Source organism: Lasioglossum baleicum, chromosome 10 (genome assembly GCF_051020765.1).
Source record: "Lasioglossum baleicum chromosome 10, iyLasBale1, whole genome shotgun sequence".
NCBI classification, from domain to species: Eukaryota; Metazoa; Arthropoda; class Insecta; order Hymenoptera; family Halictidae; genus Lasioglossum; species Lasioglossum baleicum.
This window is the reverse complement of record NC_134938.1, coordinates 6,780,150-6,804,229: the sequence shown is the minus strand read 5'-3', so window position 1 is coordinate 6,804,229 and position 24,080 is coordinate 6,780,150. Positions and strand designations below refer to the sequence as shown.

The 24,080-nt window shown below is 40.6% G+C and overlaps 1 protein-coding gene and 1 long non-coding RNA gene across 5 annotated transcripts in view; one reads left to right on the top strand and one right to left on the bottom strand.

Annotated features, from left to right (window-relative positions):
- Window positions 1-24,080, bottom strand: part of Nlg-4 (neuroligin 4) — a 511,553-nt gene that overhangs the window by 171,490 nt on the left and 315,983 nt on the right. For all 3 annotated transcript variants that reach the window (XM_076431568.1, XM_076431570.1, XM_076431569.1), the window contains exons 6-8: window positions 15,090-15,399; window positions 13,020-13,227; window positions 9,682-9,936 (exon numbers count right to left, since the gene is read on the bottom strand). In XM_076431568.1, coding sequence (XP_076287683.1) covers window positions 9,682-9,936; window positions 13,020-13,227; window positions 15,090-15,399 — 773 coding nt within the window. The remainder of the gene's footprint in view (window positions 1-9,681; window positions 9,937-13,019; window positions 13,228-15,089; window positions 15,400-24,080) is intronic.
- On the top strand, window positions 888-15,471 carry LOC143212625 (uncharacterized). Of its 2 annotated transcripts, XR_013009733.1 has the most exons (10): window positions 902-1,522; window positions 2,307-2,399; window positions 6,514-6,648; window positions 7,465-7,711; window positions 8,556-8,670; window positions 8,765-8,921; window positions 11,630-11,864; window positions 12,537-12,675; window positions 13,037-13,255; window positions 14,309-15,471. It is a non-coding gene; the product is annotated as an uncharacterized LOC143212625 (long non-coding RNA). The 2 variants fall into 2 exon arrangements; XR_013009734.1 differs by having other exon boundaries at window positions 888-1,522; window positions 2,307-6,648.

Genomic DNA, 24,080 nt, shown 5'->3' with positions numbered 1-24,080 from the left:
ATTTCATATTTTGTTATAAAAATATTGCTCGCGGGGTCACCTGTCCAGATGTTGCGGGACGAATCGTCTCCGGTGACTTGTACAATTTCTAGAAATTCACGGAGGTTTTGAACGAGACGATAATCGCGGTTCACGCGGATTCGTGCGTGTGTATTCAGCCAATGAACGCGAGAAGCACGCAAATTATTCAGCGTCACAGCCGTCGGCGATGAATATCGTTAAATGGTCAACCGATTGCGACCACAATGGTTTACGAATTATTGGAACGGTCACATAAAGCGTTGCTTTCCGTCTGCTAGCCGCGTTAACTTCGTCAAAGCGTACGCGCAATCGCGACAAAACGAAACGGGCGCAAACAAAAAACTTTTTCAATATTCGATCCCGTGCGCATTTTTAGCGAGGAGAATCATGGCTGTGGATTTTTGTGCGCAATACATGTTGCATAGTAGACATTCATGGTAGGCTTGTGCTGAGCACGGTTGGGGCTCCTCAAACGCTTGCTTCCCCCACCAACGTTTCTTCTGTGCAGAGCACAGTGCCAGCTGGACAAAACTTTCTTTACTAATAGAAACTGTGCAGATATTGGAAATATTAATCCATATAGATTTTTCGGCTTCTTCACATAACGTATCTATCCACGATTTCTCCAAAACAAATTTATACAATCGATTAAGATGACTGTCTTTCTGAAAATTCCTTCAAACTTTCAAAAATTCAGATCGTGAAACAGCGATCACTGTCACTAAAAATATAAATATTGTTCATTTCCGCATTTAGAAATTTACACGAAAAGAAAGTTTAAAGTCTGCTCTAATGCTACCAACAAAAATTTTTCTGTGTATTGGCGTTTATTGCCTACTTTGAGTTTGTGGCGGCAAACGTCCTGCGCTCGCCACAAGATCGACAGATAGTCAAGACCTTTCCTGCTACTACCTGATCTGTCACCGATCCGTATACAAGGTGTCCCAAAATTCATGAACTTCCCAAAAGGGGGTGGTTCCTGAGACCATTTCAAGCGACATTTTCCTTTGCAAAAATGTTATCCGCAGCTTTGTTTAAGAGTTATTAACGAAAAACACGGACCAATCAGAGCGCGAGTTGACACAGTCGCCGCGGCGCGCCAACTGTCTATTGGCGCTTACTGGAAGGGGACAGTGAGCAATACGGTGCCTATCACTGATGTAGGCTTTCAGGAAAAGGAGGGGACCGCTCACTGGTCGTAGCTCAAGCCTAGGAAACTTCTTCCTGCTGTTGCGTCACGTTTCCCACTACCAGTGTTCCGGTTCCCCCACTATCAACTATTTCATCATGCCCTTAGCGTGCTTCGCTTCGCGTGAGGTGGGGAGGACTCAGGAGTAGGGAGAGTACTAGTTCACGACTGAGAGCCGACATGCGTCAGTCACATAATGTCGCCAGATCAAGAATTGTGTCTCTCACTCTACTTCCGCTGCGGCCCGATCACGTGACGCGTCTCTTCTCTGTCGTGCATGTCTCATCTGGTCACACTGTTGTAGCTGATCAGGTAATACGTATTTGGTTTGTGGGGTCTATTTATTTATATATTCGACAACCAACTCGAGGTAAACGATTTTAATTTATTTTTAATATTATATATAATGTCCACGAGATTGTGTTTTGGTAAAGGTAGACAAGGGTAGTTTGTATTCAACTTGTCCTAATGGCCTTTCCATTTTATAATTAGTAGACTGCGGATGTTTATGCATTTTTCAATTTTTGTAGACAGATTTTAAGAGATAGTGGAATTTAATAAAATCTTATTGTTAATGGGAACAACCTTCGTAAATCCAAAACAAGGAAAAATTGTACAAAAGTGAACATTTTCATAACCCATAATTGCATAAAGATCCGCAGTCTAATAATTAGCAACGGAACTGGAACTTGATTGATACGGTGAATGAGTTTATGTTCTGCATTGATATTTGTGCATCAACCTATTGTGCGGTATGTTTCTAAACAATTTAGGATATTGAAACTATTGTATTGGCACGCTTCAATTGAGTCGAGTTTGATATGTATTTGGTTACAATTTTCAACCTAACAGTAGCAGATGTAATTAATTATGACTACACATGAGCAACATGAACGTTCAGCTATTAGAGTGTTCATGTTATTATTAAAATAATCGCAATACAATACGACAATGTTCAAATAAAACGTATCAATCCAGAATCTTCTTTATTAGTAGTTTTATTATGCAAACAGCTGAACTCTCGCGCTCGAACACGAAGTTTGGTTCCATCATTTTACTCGCATAATTCTGAATTTGTTTGCTAATTAATTTTCAGGAGCTGGTACTGCCCATGGTGGTCCGTGAATTTAGTTTGAAACTTTCGTTGTAAGGAACCCTATTCTTATGGTAACAAAGCTACCTCTGTACTGTAAGTAACCATCCTATTTTAATAAATATATAATAATAAACTTTACATATTACGATATTATTAAATATTCAGGACATTTATCACTTTTCTCTTTTATATGCATCTTTAAAATGCATGTTTCATGGTATACATAATAGTTAAACTTCAAGGTCAAGATTTATATTTCATTATATCCGCGCATAGTCCTCGTGAGAAGCCATAGACATTGCTCGCGATGCTCTTTGCAAATATTCACGGATCGTTCAACGCGAACACTTGTGAATTTATGGAGGAAAAATACACGGGGAAAACGCGACCTGCGAGGTCAATGAACTTTCATCTCGAAAGGCTGGTCGGCGAATGAAATTCCATTTGTTTACGTTAAACAAAGCACACGAAATCAACCGAACCCCTGGCGGAAAGCGAGAAAATCATTTGCGAAATGAAAGAATACAAGAGAAATGCTCGATAACGAGAATTTTATTACAAAACATTTTATCACAAAAATGTGATATAACCATCATTTCACGATGATTATAGATTTCACAGTAAATACGATCGCGCGGCACGATCGGTACGAAAATAGTAACCGCGAACGAGTAATTAAATGGGATGAATGATCGATCGATGGTTTTCAATCATCGGAAGTGAGCGTCGTTCAACATTCATATCATTTAATTACAAATCAATGATCGCCGTAATCCACCTGATTATTTACGATAGTGATCATTTGCGTTTACAGTTTCCGTCGATCTGTGTTCGTTCATGTACTTGAAACGACATGTAATTAGTTCACCGAGAAACTAATTTAAAAATACCTATTTTACAGCGACCCGTGAGAATGGTAGAATTAATACCGTACGATCTGACGTGCACTGTTGCGTCAGAATATACAGGGTGTTCGCGTTGAATTTCGATCAACGTTTCTCTCGTATACATTTATTGCAGTGTGATACGGATTATCCACAAATAGAAATTTCGTAGAAAATTTTTGTCATCAATTATTCTATATTTCTTCTGTTCCGCTTAGCGAAATATTGCGAAAAAATTCATGAACATTCTGCCTGACGGCATACACGACTGTGAATTTTTTCCAAGGGTAAGTTCGTGTCTTTCTCCTACAAATTATGATGTATTTGGTATGTAATCCAATAGATTCGTACGCGGGGCGGCTACAGATCGAAGTTTCGATCCTGTAGGATCAATGGTTCAGGAGTTATGCTTGCTTAAAGTTGAGCAATCTGCAGTGTTTTTGACAGATAATGACGCCGGCATATTGGTTTGATGGCAGCACGGGCACACAGTAATATCGTTAAAATAGAGAAAATATCTCAGAAAATGTTGGAGAAGAAATATCGTGGAAAATATTTAGAAGAACCTAACCCAAACTAGTTAAAACGCTATATTGTGGCCATGTCATCCAAAATTCAAACAACAATCGCAATACCCGCTCTATATTATCAGCATTAACGCGTGCCCGTGCTGCCATCTAGCGGTTCTGCTCGGTAAGCGGCGCGCGATCGTCACTACAAACCAATATGGCGGCGCCCTTACCTATCAAAAACACTGAAAAATGGACAATTTTGAGCAAGCATATCTCCTGAACCATTGATCCTACATGATTGAAACTTCGATCTTCGGCCGCCCCGGGTACAAATCTACTGGATCACATACCAAATACATCATAATTAATAGGAGAAGGGCACAAATTTTGAGTCCGGTAAAGTAAAGAGCAGCTTTTTCCAAATTTTCGGGTGCAAAATTGATTTTTAAAAAATCCCGAAAGCCTAAAGTTGATTTTATATTAAAGTTGACCACTTTGATATTATTGTGGCAGTTGGATTTTATTATGATTATGAATGTGTATGTGTTCAACAAATCTCTAAAAATCGGTGTGCGCAATAAAACGGTTGTTGACGAGCGCAGCGCGTCTTGATCGATTCCGATTAATTGCGTGGATAGATGTGATAATTAAGGAAGTAGGTATAGATTAAACATAATGTACCTATAGACCAAATACCGCGCCCGAATCAGAAGTATCAAATTAATTGTTTAGCGTGATGTTTGCTCGACTGATTGACAGGATTGTGGAAATGTTTACTCGGATATACGAGTGGAGCGGGCAATAAATATTGATCAATGTAATCTGGTGCGCTCGGCCGTGTTCTTCTGACCTAATACACCGTTCTACGTTACCGTAATTCAGAAAGTGGTATAATAACTGGTCGCGAACTTCGTCGGGGATTTATCGTACCTTCTTTCGCGTGAAAGCTTCACTGGAAAATTTCCTGCGCAACCGTATTTCGAACTATTCAATAAATAAGCTGCATCGGCGATGCCCGCGACGCGTATGAATAAATAAGCCGTAGCAATAATTCCCCGAGAATGTTGCAGTGTTATAAAAGATTCAGAATTATTTTACGGGATCGATTTATGCTGGAAATATAAAATCACATGCAAAAATGTTTGCGTCTAGATATGAAGTATTTATTGGTTTAGGGTGCTACAAGTATACCCATCGGCCATAACGGTTTGCCCATTCCCGTTTGTTTCACTTTATTGAGAAATATGGAACGCACTTCAGAGATATGGCTTTCATCACAACAATAGCGGTGAAATGAATTAAAATTTATGTTTATGCTCCGAGCAGCACCAAGAAGTGAGCTAACGTAGATCGTCGATGAAAAGTAAATGTGTAAAAACCGGTTGTTGATATATGCATTGTACCTGGCTGAAATTTTTCCTTTGAGAAGAGTCGAGCGGAACCTAATAATTACAATATAACTACCGCGGAAACAGGTCATCGATCGATATAAATATGACATTATGCATGATCGACTCTCGGCCAATTTATTATTTATCAGCGGGCCCGTGGAACTTTTAGTTATAATGGAAACAATTAATGAATGTATGCAACGATTGCAGAATATTGAATTTATGTTTACATGTTGCAAGTGCTACACGTGAATACTGATTTGTATTGGGGCGATTAATTATTAATGTAGCCACGTTTATTTATTGCCCGCATCCGGAGAAGTAATTACTTCGAATAATTTCGCGATACTTCGGCGCGGTAGTAAAAGAACGAATGTTCAAGCTAGTGTTAATATTATAAACGGACTTTATATTCTCTCGCGAGTTCTAACAAAAGTAAATTCGCTCGTTTAATAATGGAAACCAATAAACTCTAGAAAATGGGAAAATTTGCTCGACGCAACGTACACGCGGCAAATTAATTTTTCCTCGAATAGTATTAATTGAGAGATCCGTTATAAACGTTCGAAAATACATATTAAACTTCCCGCTAAATATATTGAAATTAACGCGGCTAGTCCTGCGAGAATTTTGGTAATCTTTCAGCGAACGTCGTCCGCATTCCAATTAATTACCGTAGCCGCCGAAAATTGCGGCGTAGTTGAAATTTGCACTCGGGGAGTATTGAAAATATTGGCGGGATTTAATTAAGTTTATTATTTTCATATTTCGAAGTTGACGAGACCGTTGCTGGTTCGGCAACACTCGACTAATATTGACGCAGGGTCCAATGATATTCAACCTACATTATCCGGAGAACCGGAGAAGTAAATGCATTACCATTCCCGGAGGATTATAATTGTTCAACTATAAAAGCCAGCCAAGTTCCTCCGTTCGGTGGAACACCTAAGCTCGACTCCGATAAATTTTCCTCGCCGCAGAGTATACCGCGCTCCCGTAATTCTCCCTAAAATTCTACAGACCACAGTGTATGAAAAAAGAGCTTTGCTTTGGCTTTTATCAAAATGCCAAGGCATTTAGCAGCGCTGATTCAGCAAAGATTAATTGTTCGTGCTTGAATAATTTCGCATCAACAATTTTACCTTCGCACCAAAGATATGCGGAAATACTGCCACTACAATGACACTACAATCAAATTTTTAGGCAATGCGAAAATATTTTTTAAAGTAGTTCTTCGAGGTCGGTGATCTCTTTTTATTTAATAATTTGCTAGGATCGAAAAGAAAATTTATAATTATCGTATGCCTACAATTACTGCTCAAGCATACAGAACATTTTTTATGGGAATGATTATTCTTCGCTGTTATAAATTTCAACTACCCATTTTTGAAAATCCGTGTTAACAAATATAATTTTCCAGGAGGTTTCAACAGTTCTTCTCGAACACTAGGCATAGCATAGAGCACTATGGCCGTAACGAGGAGGGAGAGCGCTGGCCTCGAAAACTGGCCGAATAGTGGAGCCGTTGCCGACCACTGGGTTACAAATAAGGATTGTAAGTAAGCGAACATTTTTTCTCTTGTTGGTAAATGTTATCGTTGAGAGAAATTCATTTCGACCACTTAAAACAGTTATCAATGAAAGACATTTATTTCGATCGCTCATAACAGTTATCAATGAGAAAAATTTATTTCCATCGCTCATAACAGTTATTGATGAAGGAAATTTGTAATAGTTATTATTAAATAGTACAACTTGTAAATGGTAGACAATCAATTATTTCATAAATTTTTATTCGTAAAATTAATTGCTACAATCAAAATTTAATGTGACAAAGAAATAGATTTTGTGTCGTTCTTATGGTCTACTGATTCGTCTTGTTGTATGAAACCTTCTCAATGAATTTCACAGGCTTGCTCCATCCGAAAAAGAGTAGACAACTCAATAATTGAATAAGCAACCAAAATGAATTTTCTCATCAATAATTATTACGAACAAATGAAAAGAAATTCGCCCATCGATAACTGTTAAGAGACATCGTAATAAATTTAACTCATCGATAACTGCTTTGAGCAATCGAAACAGTTTTTCTTCATCGATAACAATTATCGAGGAGGATCCAATTTTTTGGACACTAATAACTGTTATTTGTATCCAAAATGTATAAAAACCTATATTTTTTAATCATTTTGTTCTTCGAATATTTTTCTTTATATTTTGTGTACATTATCTTAAATTTCAATAATAATCAACTTCTTATTAATGATTTTTGTCGTAGAAAATTTTAGAATAACTGTAATTTTTGGTCCCTGCTTTTTACACCCATTGTACATGCGTATCAATATGTAAAGTACCTTATTATTTTGTCTAGCGCTGCATAATTCCGTCCATAGTTCCCCATGGGAAGGGGGGAATTAAAGAAGGGGAAGCAACTCATAAACGGACGCTAACGGGAGACCCACGTTAACCGTGAATTTTTTCATTTTCCGTGGACGAAGCAGACAAGTGCGGCGCACAATTTCAAGCATTCTTCGGCGAAGGAACGGTGCGAGTTTTTGCGTACAATATTAAATTTCGAATTTATGAGACGGGGAAATTGCAGCCACCATAACGAGCAGGTAACGCCACCTATCAGTCGCGAGTTACTAGTACACCCTGTACAGAACGGGAAGTCGATGGCAGTCGTGCAGTTTCTGCCGACGCGGCCGGATTATTAATGATGTTTCGTGTAGTTAATTTATCTTGGCGTGTGCGGGCGCGCGCGCGCGCAGTTTGCGCCGCCGATCTAATTACCCCCGGTAAAATCGTTCGCTTTATAATACATCTTTGAACAGTTTCGTAATCGAATGCACAGATATCGATGATTTATTCGACTGCCGATAAACCACTTCTGGCAACTGGACACGGAAAATATTTACAATGAATCTTGCCCGTGTCCGATAATCCCGGTAAGCGAAAATTCTCTTTAACGAAACTTTCGGAATTTACGGGATCGTACTCGGACCTTTAAATAATATTCTGAAGCTGTATAAACATTTCTCCCTCCCTTTCTAATCCCTTCGCAACCATGGGACACATGTGTAGAATCGGCTACCCCCACCAGCGCGAGCGGACGCGTCACGTGACCGTGCCTTGGCGGAAGCGTGGCGGAATAGCGACGTAGAAGGAGAAGGTAGAGGACTTAATCGGGACCGGAGCGCGATGGTAGGGGCAGCCGATTCTACACCATCGAATCTCGGAGCACTAGTTGCCAAGGGCTGGTGATGGGATCTGAAACACTTCGAATCGCTTCGATGAAAGTCGATTGGAGCTCTTTCGATTGAAGATCTTAAAAGTCTTGAAATCCAAATCTATTCCAGACCTAATCCATGCATTTACACGTAAAGTTTTTAGCAATTTCCTCGTAAACTTTAGCCGAACGTCGAAAACTCTAAAGGTAATTTTTTTTTTTTGTCATTCAAGTCGGAGAGGAGCTATTACATCGACAAATTCGAAAGTCTTTAAAAGAAGGCAAATCATACAGAGCAGACTACTGGAGACAAAGGATTTGACGATCGGAAGGGCACTCGAAATAGCGGTGAGTATATGAAGAAATCCATTTAGTGCAACAAATGAAAAATGAAGGTTGTTCCAAAGCCCCGCGATACAAATAATAAAAGTTTTTGTTGCAGGTGTGGATCTCCTTCACATTTCGCGAATAAGTGTAAATATATTTCCAGCATATGTACAATGCTTCAAAAACAAGGATTGTGAGGGTGTTAGCCAAATTGAAGAAATCTTAGCCATACAAACCACCTTCTGGATTTCGAGGTAGACAGTGGAGCCGCAGTAAGCATTATAAACCCCGTTCTTTATACAAAAAATTATTCTGTAATTTGAAGGTTCCAAAAACAAATTTAAAATTAATTACATATTACAAAGGGGCCCTAGATCTGGTTGGTTACTTACAAGTAACTTGCACATATGGTGGCCTGACAAAGATTTTAAATTTCTGTATTGTCAATACAGACAGAGAACCAATTTTGGGTCGAGAATGGACACGACAATTGCGAGTAAAATTAGAAAATATTTTCCATATTTCAACAAAAGTTGATCCAGATCAAATATTACAAAAATACCTAAATATCGTGGAAGCCTCCATGGGAAAAATTACGAACATTCAAGCGCGTTTAAGATTAGAAAGTACTGCTCAACCTGTATTTATTGAAGCTTCGTCGATGACGAATTAAAGTATTTGGAGGATGAGGGAATTTTAGTCAAGGTTATTCTGAATGGGCTACACACATCATACCAGTTGTAAAATCCAATGGGAAAATACGCATTTGCGGTGACTTTAAAGCCACACTAAACCCAAACCTTGTCATCGATGAGTATCCTTTACCTTCAACAGAGAATTTGTTCTCATCGATGGCAAATCTTGAAAAGATTTGATCAAAACTTTCAAGAATTTCGAGTAAATATCGAATTGAATCGAAATCTTGTAGTGATTGATTTGTTTGAAAACTTGCCAGACAGAGTATTGAATGCCCATCACTACCCAGGGCCATGCACTTCATCTGAAAATAATTTTTACTTTGACTTGACTGACCTGGGAATAATCACCGTCCCTCATCTGGTAGTCGAAGACGTAAAAATACGTTTTAGGCATGGGCTCCCTATCCGGTTCGAGTAGGGGTACGACGTGAGGATTGCTAGGCTTCTTCGTGTGCCTCAAAGTGAAGAGATCGCCAGTTTGCACTAATGGCGCCACGAACTGAGCGTCGCTGAGTGCTTGAACGCAAGCATCTTTTGTGTTGACAGGGTGTTGAACGGTGCGCTCCCAGTCTGTGTACTCATTCACCACCTGAAAATGCATTACAACATTATTAGTAGACTTCGGCTGTTTATACGAAATAAAATGTTTGTGCAGTGCATTCACGTTTCCGCGAGTTACATTGAATGGAAGCTAATTGCTCTAATGAAAGATTAATCTTGAATGCACAGTGTACAAACTATTGCTGGGTACATTAATTTATGCATTTCTGTAATAATTCCTCTGCTGTGGGTGCTCAGTTAATTTTGCATATTATTGTGTAAATTACATTTCCCTGCAAATAAGTAATTCAATGCAGCAGAAATTCAGAGGGCCGCAGGGTGTCACAAATACGGCGTCGCGAATGTTTCATTAAAGTGTCACGACAGAACCGCAAAATTACACTAGACTAGCGGTTATATGTAATACGAAAAAATGGTTCTATATAACAATTTACAAATTTTTTGACTATTGTTGTTTATCTATCTACGTAGGGTAATCTTTTCCACGGTGATTTTTCCGGTGATCAGTGAAGTTTGCAAACAGTTGTATTAATAAACGTCGCTTGCGTAAACATATAAAATATCGTGAATTTGTGTACACGTTCGTATCGTATTGAAAAACGGTTTCATATTTTATTTTTGTTTTACGTTCTCATACACTGTCCGAATAAAGCATTTATAATCCCGCGTTTCTCAATACAGTTATCCATATTTTGATTCGCATAATATCCTGGCATTTCAGTTTACCGGTTTTTAACTCTTAATCTGTAGAGTTCGAACAGTTCGTAAAATTCACGTATTTCGCTTCGTACCATTTCCAGTATGAAATCTGTTTCAAACATTTTTTAGATCGTGCAATGATACGTTTTACATTCGAATCGCTACATTTGCTAAATCTGCTATCTCCATAAACTGAAAAGTGAAGAATACCGATGAAGTATACATTTATTTTTAAAAACACTTTCACGTTCTGTCATGTGGGAAATTTATTTTAAATGCGAAAAATTAAGCACGAATGAAGCGCTTAACAGTCCAACCTGATAAAAGGGTAAAATAGCAGAAAATTAATAAGTACATTGCTCTCTCTGGGTGAAATAAATTTTTATTCTTCGTGTGTCGAGATCGGCAATTTATTTATAACAATTGCCACGCAGCAGTGCACCAATACGCACTATCATAGATACGTGATTACAGATGACGTATATTCCAATCTGGTTCGACGTGATACAATTTATTCGAACGCGAAAGCAATTAGCGGACACTCAACGTATCACGTTTTAATAAAAACGCGGGGTAAAAACGTCTGTCCGGGCACGACACAAATAACCTAGATACGGCGATCGGCGTCGAGAGGATCCGAAAAAATGTACCGCGCCGGTGGTGCGTCGTTGGACAACAATTAAACGGGAATCGCGCCATAACTACGATGAAATTCATTGGGGCTCGAGCGTGACGGGGAACGAAATTCAAACAGCCGCGGGCGGAATCCCGACACGAGCTCGTACTTTTTATTAACGATACACATGCAAAACCGGCCCGAGAGAGTCCGGCGTCTCGCCCCGGGGAGAAAGTTCCGCCGGGCGTGTCCTGCTTTTATTATTCGCGAAACAGTTTTTGCTGAAACGTCGCGCCCGCGAAACACGATCCCCGCTTTTGAGAGGACGCGTCGTGAAAATTACAAGTCCGTCCCCCCTGCGAACCTCCGTCGAACAATGACAATGACGAAAATTTCATTCTTCCAGTGTACGTACGACGGCAATTCGTTCCCACGGCGTTTCGGTCGACTGCAATATTTTTATGAAACACATTCAATTCGCAATCGATGTTGCGAACGGAAATTGAAGGAAACGAGAAAATACAAAGGACTTCGGTCGCGAACATGTTCGCCAGAATTTTAACCAACCGACTTTCGACATTCGATCTTTCTGCAAAATAAAAATTGTCTGCTGGAATTTGATCACAAGCTATAGTGAAGTAGTAAGTAATTTTTCTAATATTTTTAATTCACGATTAGTGTGAATTTATTTCTTTGAGTACATATTATTTTAAAAAATTTGGATGGACACACATACTTTTTACAAAGCACTCTGAAATGTCTGAAAAGCCGAGCGAGATGTGGAATGTTTCGCAATCAAAATCTATACAACAAACCTTTTTTATCGTAACGCATAGTTGGGGTTGGACTGTATAACGGATAATTTCGTACGCATTCGTTATCATTTGAGGGAACAATAAAGAATCGTTGACGTCGGTATGCCGCACCTATCAAAGGGAAGCTTTTGATTGGGATGCGGGTCGATATCGTACGAATTTTCGCATTGTTTTCGTGCAAACGCAACCCCGATCGTGGTGGGCACAATTAAACAGCGATTTGCGGTTGAATAACGTTTTACGATTATGGATAATTAGGCAGGAGGCCGGAAACGATATGTTTTTATAGTCACTTGGTGGGGGTGGGTGGTGGAACCGACGATGATCCGGCGAACGTTCGCCGAATTATTCCCTAAGAGCATTATGAAAACGAACGCGAAATGGACATAATCTTCGGAATCGTTGGCTTATCGGAATATTCCGGAGGATGAACGACACCGGCGTCCAATACCAGCAAAATATTCACCGGCTTTCTGATACTTCACTCTTTATGTTCAGGATGGGGATCAGATATGAAACTCGCATCGAGATATGTTTATTAGCAGTCTTATCGGCGCTAATGGAATATGTGGCATAATTAAATCGCCAGATGGGACATAAACGGCTCGGATATTCGGGGATAAATTGAACGTAACGCGTAAGTTTTGCCCATGGGAATGCCGAGCAGATGCAATACACCGTGTGCTCGAGTGTGATTTCATTACTCCCCGACCCTTTTTTTTTAATTCACGTGAACCAAATTTCGGATTATTGCCCGTTCGTAATTAAGGCGAGGCTAAAGCGATTAAAAATTCAATACACTGTCGCATGCAAATGTTTCATCGTTTGTTTCATAGTAAAAGCAAATCGATAAAAGTTTGAATATTCGGCGAATTCACTTCCTGCATTGCATTATTAAAAATGTATACTATTAAAAAAAGTCGTTTTAAGAGTATATGTATATTGTATATTTAATAAGAATATATATTCATGTAAACTCACTGTGTAAAATATTTCAGTCAGGTGGTACACGTAGGCGTTCCTCACGTAGGTTCTGATGATCCTGTCCCTCCTCTCGCCCTCGAAACCCAGCTGGACATCTTTCTCAGCGAATTTCCACAAAGCTTCGCTCGTCGTCACGCCGAATAACAAATCGTACTTGTTGTTGCTGGTGATGGGTGCGCCGTGCTCCGATTTCTTCGGGAGTGGCCTGAGAAGCAGAAAGTTTCCAGCGTCGAGTACGTCCAATTATATCTCTTTTCAACAAAGAAAACTATTTTTTTAGAAACGCTTCAAACTCTAAAAACTCTAGTAAATATAGAAGTTACGTATATACACTGCTGTTCAAAGGAAAGAAGCACCCATAGAAATTGTATTGTACAATGACTGATTTATTCTATTTAAAGTATTAGAGGGTAAAATTTACTTTACTGGACTCAAAATTTGTGCCTTTCTCCTATAAATTATGATGTATTTGGTATGTAATCCAGTAGATTTGTACCCAGAGCGGCTGCAGATCGAAGTTTCGATCCTGTAGGATCAATGGTTCAGGAGTTATGCTTGCTTAAAGTTGAGCAATCTGCAGTGTTTTTGACCATTTGTAGTGACGATCGCGAGCCGCTTACCGAGCAGAATCGCTAGATGGCAGCACGGGCACACAGTAATATCGTTAACATAGAGAAAATATCTGGGAAAATGTTGGAGAAGAAATATCGTGGAAAATATTTACAAAAACCTAACCCAGACTAGTTAAAACGCAACATCGTGGCCATGTCATCCAAAATTCAAACAACAATCGCAATACCCGCTCTATATTATCAGCATTGACGCGTGCCCGTGCTGCCATCTAGCGGTTCTGCTCGGTAAGCGGCGCGCGATCGTCACTACAAAGCAATATGGCGGAGCAATTACCTGTCAAAAACACTGAAAAATGAACAACTTTAAGCAAGCATAACTCCTGAACCATTGATCTTACAGGGTCGAAACTTCGATCTGCAACCGCCCCGGGTACAAATCTACTGGTTTACATACCAAATACATCATACATTAAAGGAGAAAGGCACAAATTTTGAGTCCGGTAAAGTAAAGAGCAGCCCTATTAAATAATCCGCATATTCTCAGAACCATTCAATTAAACAGCGGCATCCTTTTTCAAAAGTTACTGTGTTCTCATCTGACTTTTTACGCTTTTCTATTAAATATGGCCGGGTGCTTCTTCCTTTTGTACAGTAGTGTATCTTCGTCTACGACGAATGTTGATATACGTCTAAGAAAAACAATGATTGCAATAGGTTGTCTCATCTGGCTACGTCGATGTCGTCGGCCCGATCTGAATATGCTAATGACTTGGAGGGACAAGGCTGGGTCATTTACAATCCTGCTAATGAACCGCACTAATGTCCGCGGCGGATCGAGCTGGTCCTGCATCTACTTTCCATTTAATGAGGACCCTCGATAAAGTCTCTGGACGGGAAACGAAGATATTATGGAAACTTGCCGGAGATGAGGACGTTATCGATACTTTCGCGAGAGTATTTTAAATAATCACTCATTACGTCCCGCCGGGCGTGAAGTTAAAAATGTATGCAACAATTAAGTTGTGTACGTCAGGAGTGACATCCACGCAATTTCGTTATTCTTGATTTTAATTTGTACCATGAATTATGAAACATCCGGTATAATTATTACTAGACTCGGGATTTTATGCATTTATTTATAACAAAAATGATCAAGCGTAATTTAAAACAGTGAAAATATTAAAAGACATTAAGAGTATTAAAATATATTATTTTCACCACATTAAAATTATTAATGAAGAATATAAATTGATATTTAGCTCCTGTGTCTTGCACAATTGATGCACAAACATTTGTATTCTGCATAAACATCCAAAGTCTAATTATTATTACTATTGTATCGTGTATGAACAGAGCAAGACTGAGTGGAAGAAGGATTGTGTGAATTCTGAATGGACAGATAAGAGAATCGGTCGAACAGATAGCCGAATACTCGAAGTAGATTCTAGGCCAAGTGCCCTGGAAAGAGTCTGTATTATGTATGTCGGGTGCTCACCCAAATCCTTGGAATTCCGGACCCATGTAGGACAACAGGTCCTTTTGAAAGTCGGGCTTGATGACCACGCCATCGACGCTCGGTCCGAAAGCGCTGAGAAAGGTCGGTGGTTGGATGTCGACCTGCATCAGTTCCTCTAGACTACGTCCTCGAAGACAATCGACGATCAGTTCGTTGTCCTTGAGCAGATCCTCCGGAACCGAACAATTGACAGCCTTGGCGAGCTTCAACGCGTACGAGACAGGATCCTCCACCACAGCCCAAGATGACAGCGCGCTACCCGACAGCAGTATTGCTCTTTTGAATAGACCTGGACAGACAAAGAAATTTCATTTGTCAATATTTCATCTAGGTTCGATATCTTGTCGGTTTAGCTATAAAATAGTAGATTGAATTTAAACGAATTTGTTATTTGCGTAGAGTTCCATGGGATTTTCTTCGCCGCAGCTGCAATGCGTAAAAAACTATCCAATATTTTTCCGGAAAAGTCGAAAATAGAATCCCTTTCACTCGGAGCCGGAAACCGACAAGTTAATCTGTTAATGCACCGGATTGTCGAAAATATTCTCACGTGTCGTTTCGAAAATGTTTAAACGCAAGTTTCCGGTTGTTAAAGAAAATTATTTGCTTATGGATCTTCGCCCAAATTGAATATGTCATATTTTATAAATTTATACGAATTCAGAAGGAAGATGCAGGTACAGAAAAAGCAAGTTAAATATGTCGATATCGTTCGGTAGTAACAATTGTATGATAAAAATGAAGCATTCTGGTAGAACTAGTTCAAAAATGTGTACATCGCCAGCATGGAAGTCTGGCTGGAAACCAGGTCCCGGATGTCGCGGCGCGAGCGCACGGACACAGAAGCGAAAAGTTTCTTCGTGTTCGATACAGAAACTGATTAATTAAGGAATCTTCCGGAATCTTCTTTCGTGTAGTTTCGACGGTGTCTGCCCGGCAGCCGGTGTGGCAGCTCGGCGAAAGTTCGCGTCGTTTGTCCCAAGTTCTTGCGGAGTTCTACGGAACGACGAGGTTCGCTTCGACAGATTACGGAACGTTCTGTTATAAATCACGCGACTTGCTACGTTCGATTCGTCCGCAGTACGTCCCCGTTCCGGGTAATGAAAGATTAATAAGGTGAATCGTAGCCCGTGACGTCTCCCGCGGTTGCTGTTTCGGGACGTCGTCGACTTCGTCGTCGTCTCGTCGTTCTTTCGCGATCAAGTTCGGTGAAAGATGGCGGGAACGGAAAGCAAGAAAGCCAGTCCGTGAGTTGATTTTCCGGATCGATGCGGTTGGACCTTATTTTTCAATCGTTTCTTTCCGCAGACTCGACGACTTGCCTCTGCTTGCATGATTTATGAACCTACTCCGACAAAGTTCCTCGAGGAATACACTATTAACCACTTCACTTAGCATTTGGTTATTGCATATCAAATGTCCGATTCGTAACAATAATATTTCTCGGAATAAATTAATTGTAGTACTGTTTATGGCTGGACAAGTAGAGCAGACCAACCTATGATCAGACACATACGGTAGAGCTGATCTGTGGTCAGATAGGTAGAATGATCGTGAGATAAATGGTACAGGAGTGTCCTATGGTTAGTCAAGGGGAATGAGACCTGATCAGACAAGCGGATTAGGCGCGGTATGTGGTCAGCTAAGTATAATGAGGACGTCGTGTGGCCGATAAATGGAATCAACGAATCGTGGCAGCTAGGGATACCGTGGAAACTGCAGGCACAGTATACATGATTACTTCATATCTGCAATTTTCATTATAGGCACAGATCGAACAGTTAACAATAGTAATTTCAAAAAATTATTTGGTAATTATTTACGGCGCACTTCTCTCCGATTTTGATGAGATTGTATATTGTCAGAACAACTTTTCTACGTGAGAAAATAAGTCGAAAATACGGAATAAATTTTTTTCATTTGAGGAAAAGTAGGAAGTAGAATTGGTCGGTCATGGTCAGACGATTCCTATCGAAAGATTCTGAAGAATGTCAACTTAATTTTCTCCCAGTCTGCATACAGAGGGTTTGGAAAATCCATTCCACAACAAATAAGACTGATTTGAAGTCTCGGCCAGTACAAATTTTTCAATTTTTTAAAATGCCCCCGAACTGCTGAACGACAGAAACTCGAGTTTCGGTATATGCAGGAAGTAGATTTGGTTGTTCATGGTCAGACGATTCCTATCGAAAGATTCTGAAGAATGTCAACTTAATTTTCTCCCAGTCTGCATACAGAGGGTTTGGAAAATCTATTCCACAACAAATAAGACTGATTTGAAGTCTCGGCCAGTACAAATTTTTCAATTTTCTAAAATGCCCCCGGACTGCTGAACGACAGAAACTTATTGAAGCGCCTAATAGTATTTCACCGTGCTCGGCGTCGTAAAGATCAAGCGCCCTTTACATTCGCCGAGCAGGTTCGTTATCGAAGCTTCCGTCATCCGAGGGTTAAGGGAGGAAAACAGGCTGTTTGGCGCACGCTTTGTCTACGATGGAAACAGAGCGGTGCCGAGAAGTATCAGCCGGCGTTCAATATTAAACGAAGTTTGGTGTGAGGCCGCGTTACATCGGCCTCGTAATTAACTTGGGGACGACGGGGCACGGGAAAGACGCTGGAACGGTCGGGACTTTTAATGGAATCCAAGGCGTGGTTGGTTGAAGGGAGCACGGGAACGGGAACGGGAACGTAGATCGATGTTAAGCAGGAAACGTGCAGAGACCGCGGCAAAGAAGAAGGAAATTATATCCGAGGGAACGATGCCCGGCTAACAAGCACGCCGGATGTGCTTTTCAACGATCGTCACGTACCGAGGATAATCGTCCGGCGATTTTCTTCTATTTCGGTCGCGGCGTGAGAAACTCCTTGAACAGGGAATCTCGTCAAGATGAGTCTTGTCCTCCGACCAGGCAGAGGAGAGAGAACAGTCACAATAAGAATATCTTTGGCGGTGGCCGTGTGAGAGAGGAGGAATGTTTCATCGTAGACAAGCTAGAGGACCCAGTGTCGCTAGATCAAGACGTAGGGGGGATTCCTGCAGGTTGAAAGGCCGGCTGGATACGGGTAACCGGGTCCTGACGGCTGATTCCTGTAAGGGCCTTTGGAGGGTAGCGTCTCCACGTACCCGAGGCGCTGGCCTACCAGTGCCGAGAGCGTAGGCTCTCAAACTGGAATGTTGCTTTGGCTACAGAAGATCCGACCAGTGATCTAAGGGTACGCGCACAGTGGATCCGTTTTCGTCCTACATCAGACATCAGCCCACACAGACGAGCGTTCGGGAGGGATGTGTTGGTGTCTTTTCGTCCGACAAGGTGCTCACAGTGGGCCAGACACCGGACGAAATGGTCAAAGTCAACGGGGGCCGAACCTTTTTCGAGTGCTTCGAGAAGGGTAATAATGTACAAACCCCATGGGGCCTCGACGCCGGACGATGTAGGAGGAAAATGAAACGATTTTGTTTTTCGTCCGGCGTAGGACGGTGCAGCGTTCACTTCGAATAATTTTCACGTCGCCAATTTTGAAGTATCCGTATTTTTAAAAACGGGTCCTTAAAGAGCACACTTGGGGCTATATTATCATAATTTTTATTTTTTCAATTTTCTGGTGCTATGATAGCAATGGACCTGTTTAAAACAATTGCAAAATAAACTATGAAAACATATATTTTTTTCAACTGAAATCATTTTTTATTAAATACTCCTAAGGTTACGCTATGATATAATTTAATGAAAAACTTGTGACTTTGGGTATTCGGATAGTGTTTTCATTTTCTTAGCTTTAAAAATCTTAAGTTTAATAAATGTGGATTCGAAAATATCGTTTATCTCGCACCTTCTAAAACCATTGTGACCTTATTTGTGGAAAAGTACCAAAAAGTCGCAAATTTTTGGATTATAACCAAATAAAAATCGGTGGGATCCAAAGGGTCTCAATAATATGTATACAAAAAAAATTAATAATTAGCTCTTTGCATTTTTTATAATTTAAAGTAATGTACTCGCCGCACTGAATAATATTTACACTATGAAACTTTTGAAAATCAAGGAGTGCATGTACACAAAAACAACAAAGAAATGAGATAAAATTTCGCAGTTGTTTCCAATGTCAGTGTTTGTGCTTAGGTTCTCTTATAATCTACAATCGTTGCATTAATACCGTAACGTATTAATACTGCAATGTATTTCAATACACACAGATTTTTCAAAATGACATTACCATAATAAACGAATTATTGCCACGTCTTGGGAATTTTGCACCACTGTGCGACGTACGATAGCGTAGCGGCTATCAGCGCGTGCAATAAAACATTGGGCATGGAAATAGACGGGTAATTTTTGGGGCGATCGACAGCGAAGCTATTTTTCAGAAAGCTGTTTTTAGCGCGTCCAATTCATAATTTTTTTACTGTAAAGCAATTAAAAAATTTCTTTACAGTCAACACGCGTTGTTCGTGAAATCACTGTTGCGCAACATGCTTGATCGTGAATAGGCCCCTTAAGACCGTAGACTGGTCACGTAATAATCTGATTATCACGACCATCACACGGATCAGTTTTCGATTGGCTATACATTGCAATAAAAACAGTTCGAAAATTTTTATTTTTAAACAACAAAAATATTTGAGGTGGCAACGTAAGGTGACTCACCCTGTATAAGGACCGGTGATAGTGATCAGATAGAAGCGGGAGGGTCTCGATTATTTGTCAATCTGCTGGCGAGCGTGGGAGGCAACCACCACAAATCATTACATTTCTGGCCCCCGATGCCATTCTTAGTACCGTCGCGAGAGCACACCGTCACGGATTATGGAAATTCCGTTACGAATGTTCGGGGCCAAAATAATTCAATTCGGTTTCGTGCTGGAGACCCCGGAATTTGTGATACACGGTCGCCGAGAGGTTCGCGCGACCCCGGACATTTTTCATGTCACCAGCGCCATCGTCGTCCGGAATAAATGTCCGTACGGTCCGCCACGCATATTACCTTTTCTCCAAATATCTCATAATTCTCGGGGTATCAAAGGCATAGCGGCGGTGCTCGAGGCTCGCCCACTGAAGAAAACCATCCGTTCGCCGCGTTGCTTTCGCGGACCACTGGAACTCGGGCTTGACGGCTTTCAAAGCGATAACTTCAATTAATTCCGATGCTCCTCTTCCTTTAATTTATCAAGGCAGACCCTGTTCCGTCGCTTTCCCCGGTGAAAGCTTCATCGCGGTACCGTCGAGAAACTTTCACCAACAACGGTGAACAAGAACCCGGATGTCATCAGATTTTAGTAGATTTCGGAAATCTCTCTCGGAAGAAATTTTATCTTGAAAAATGTACGTTTTCGACGCAAATCAATGACACTAAGTGACATCGCACGTGTTCAAAATGCACAAAAAGAATTTATCAGTTTTGTTTAACATTCGATATTTCGTAAAGCCTTTATCTTTTATTAGGGAAATTGTGTATAATTTTTGTATTGTTTTCCGCTTTGATTGCCGCCGAACAACGCGATGTTTTAATTCGTCAAAAGTTATGAATTGTCTGCTTGTACATTCCCCGGATATTTTCAACAATAATCAGATCCGGTCACCTTTGTGTTCAAATTGCAAAAAACTTTTTCTGGTGTGCACGTATCCGAGTAACTGGTATTAAATTTTTCGCCAATGCGAAACAAGAACGGAAGGTAGGGTGCAAGGTAATCTGCCTGGCGGAAGACCGCGGTTTCATAAAGAAGAGTTGTCGATTGGCTGATATCAGGCGGCGGCGATATTTCACGCACATAATATCGCGACCGGCGGTCGTTCACCCGTTGTTCCGTCACTCGTGTTCATTCGTTCCGCAGCCGTGCGCGAGTCGACGGGCAATTCGATCGGGAACGCCTGTTAGCCGATCGGTTAACCGCGAACAAAGCTACGAAGAATCGACTCGGATGAAGATATAAAGGGGGACAGAGCCAATATCCTCGGCAATGTGTTACCGGAACTGGCCGGCACGGCGCACGTGTTACATCCCCTTTTCTTTCTCGAATGAATGCGACCCGCGGAAGGCTGGGAACCCGCTGGGAATCCGCCGGGAACATTACGGAAACGATACCTCGCGCGTCTGCTTCTCCTCGCGCAGATTCGACCTGTCGCCGGAAATTACACGAGGGGGTGGTGGAATGACGGCTGCTCTTTACTTTACCGGACTCAAAATTTCTGCCTTTCTCTTATATATTATCAGCTATTTAATCCAGTAGATTTAGGTCGAAGTTTCCATCCTGTAGGATCAATCCTTCAGGAGTTATGCATGCTTAAAGTTGCGCATTTTTCAGTGTTTTTGACAGGTAAGGCCTCCGCCATATGGGTTTGCAGTGACGACCGTGCGCAGCTTACCGAGAAGAACCGCTAGATGGCAGCACGGGCACGCGTTAATGCTGATAATATAGAGCGGGTATTGCGATTGTTGTTTGAATTTTGGATGACATGGCCACGATATAGCGTTTTAACTAGTTTGGGTGAGGTTCTTCTAAATATTTTCCAGGATATTTCTTCTCCAACATTTTCCCAGATATTTTCTCTATGTTAACGATATTACTGTGTGCCCGTGCTGCCATCTAGCGATTCTGCTCGGTAAGCGGCTCGCGATCGTCACTACAAACCAATATGGCGGAGGCCTTGCCTGTCAAAAACACTGCAGATTGCTCAACTTTCAGCAAGCATAACTCCTGAACCATTAATCCTAGAGGATCGAAACTTCGATCTGCAGCTGCCCCGGGTACAAATCTACTGGATTACATACCAAATACATCATAATTTATAGGAGAAAGGCACAAATTTTGAGTCCGGTAAAATAAAGTTTCCCGACATGACTGTTTCCAGATCCTCTACTGGTTGAAATTATTGCAAATGTCTTCATACAATCTTCAATTTCCTCTTTGTTACATTAAAAAGTGTTACAATCGGTCGATTAAGTAGTTACCATGTTATCATATGCTTCTGACAGCATTCGCACGACTTTTTTTATAAACGACCTTAAGCGACCTTGAGTTGGCCTTCATATGTCCTCTGCGTAAATTTGGCAGCTCTCCGAATGAAAGATGAGGCGTCTTCCGGGACGGCAGGATTCGACAATTTAAAGAGGAGCTTGTTCATTGAGCCGTCGTGATTCTGATAAGCCGGTGTTCTTTTTCTCCGGCCGCTCCTCCGTCAGTGATTTATTGTTCGCATTTGAAAAGCTGCACGGAATACCGGGCAGTTCTCCTCCGGCAGACAGAACGATCGTAACACGGTGAACGTTTTTTTCTCGAGGCTATAGTGTACGGAAGTGATTGAAGTCTGTAATAAGACTGATTGGTCGATTTTCTGTTGATTTAACTACTTGAAGCTGCGAGAAGAGGTCGAATGTTCTTGATACCGTTCACTGGAGCTGTTGAGAATGCTCAGAAATTGTTGCTTGTTACAAGTCGATAACGTAATAGCGTATAAGATACTTTTAATTAAACGCTTGACAGTCGGAGATGAAATGTTTTTAGTATCGCGAGTGGCCGAGCACCGTTCTGAAAGCGTAGGTCAAACACAAGTAGTATAAATCAATAATGTGTCGGTCGTAACTCTGTAACCTTTAATATCTCATATTTAATTTGTTATTTAACCTTTAATATTTGATTTAACATTTAACTTTTAATATTTGATTTAACATTTAACCTTCAATATTTAATTTAATTTAATATTTCACCTTTAATTGCTTGTATAGGCTACATACATACATGTAAAGTATTTTTCGATAATCAGAAACTCAAGTAAAGTGGTTTTTGGATTGGTAAAACTACGATGAAATATCGGAGCAGATTTGAACCCAACACGCATAAGCTCGTTCTCTTTCGGATTTCGATCGAGATTCTCGTTAGCGGTACCGTTCTGAATCGTGGAGATCGGTGGGAATCTCGGAAGAGGATTGGATTCCTCCATCGCTAGGAGAGCTGGCTCCACGTCTTGTTACTTATCGGATAACGTCTTTTCAGTCGAAGCAATCTTTAGAGATCCGTCGCGCAGTAACATGGCAGAATTTTTATCGTCGAATATGCTCGGACTAGATCAGACAATCGGCACAAACGTGTAGCATAAGTTTCGCGATGATAGTTCGAGCAAAACCGTCGACATACAGGAAGTTTGATTTTTATAAAGTTCCCGACATCCGAATTGCCGAGATTGCTTGCCGCAAGCCACTTTCAATTCAGTGAACTTCAAGCATTAATTATACTTCTTTTAGACGACGGTGGTTCTTCATGCTTCTCTGAAGTCGTCGAGTTTCATGCATATCTCTCCGGAACAAAACGATTTCGGAATACGAACACTCGGGAACTTCTAAGGGGACTCGAGAACAGTTGCATCAATTTTCGAGCTACACGTGGGAACTATGCAAAATTAATTTCACGGTTAAAAGGTCAACAATTCAGTTCCCTCCAAAAATGAATTTCAATGTCGAAATGTCAACAATATTTTTTAAGTAAAACTTCTTTGCTGAGGGGGCTACAATTTTCTAGCGTTACGGAAGTGTCGAAATTTCGCGAATAACCTCGAATAGTTTGACAAGTGACATTTTCATAATTAATTTACTAACTTTAAAGACTTCATTGGTGAACTTTTAAGATTGTAGAATGTAAAATGAAGCCTTGGCTACATTCCCATTTCAGTTTCATGCAGGTTTGATGCTTAAATTGTTAGTTATTAACAAATTTTGGAGAAGTGGTATGTTATGTATGTCTGTCCTTGTCGCACAGTTCGACCCTCCTTGTCTTACGCATTATGGGAAGTTCCGAAACAATCAGCCCGCGCAACAATTGTTAATAACTAATTAACCAGGGTTAATTTGTGAACATTTGCAATTGGGTAACATAGAATCAACCTCCAGCTACTTTCACATGCAGTTTCTCATCGGATTTTGTTCCGACTGAAAGATTTATAAACAATTATCCAAACCCTTGTTCTAAACTACCCTGAA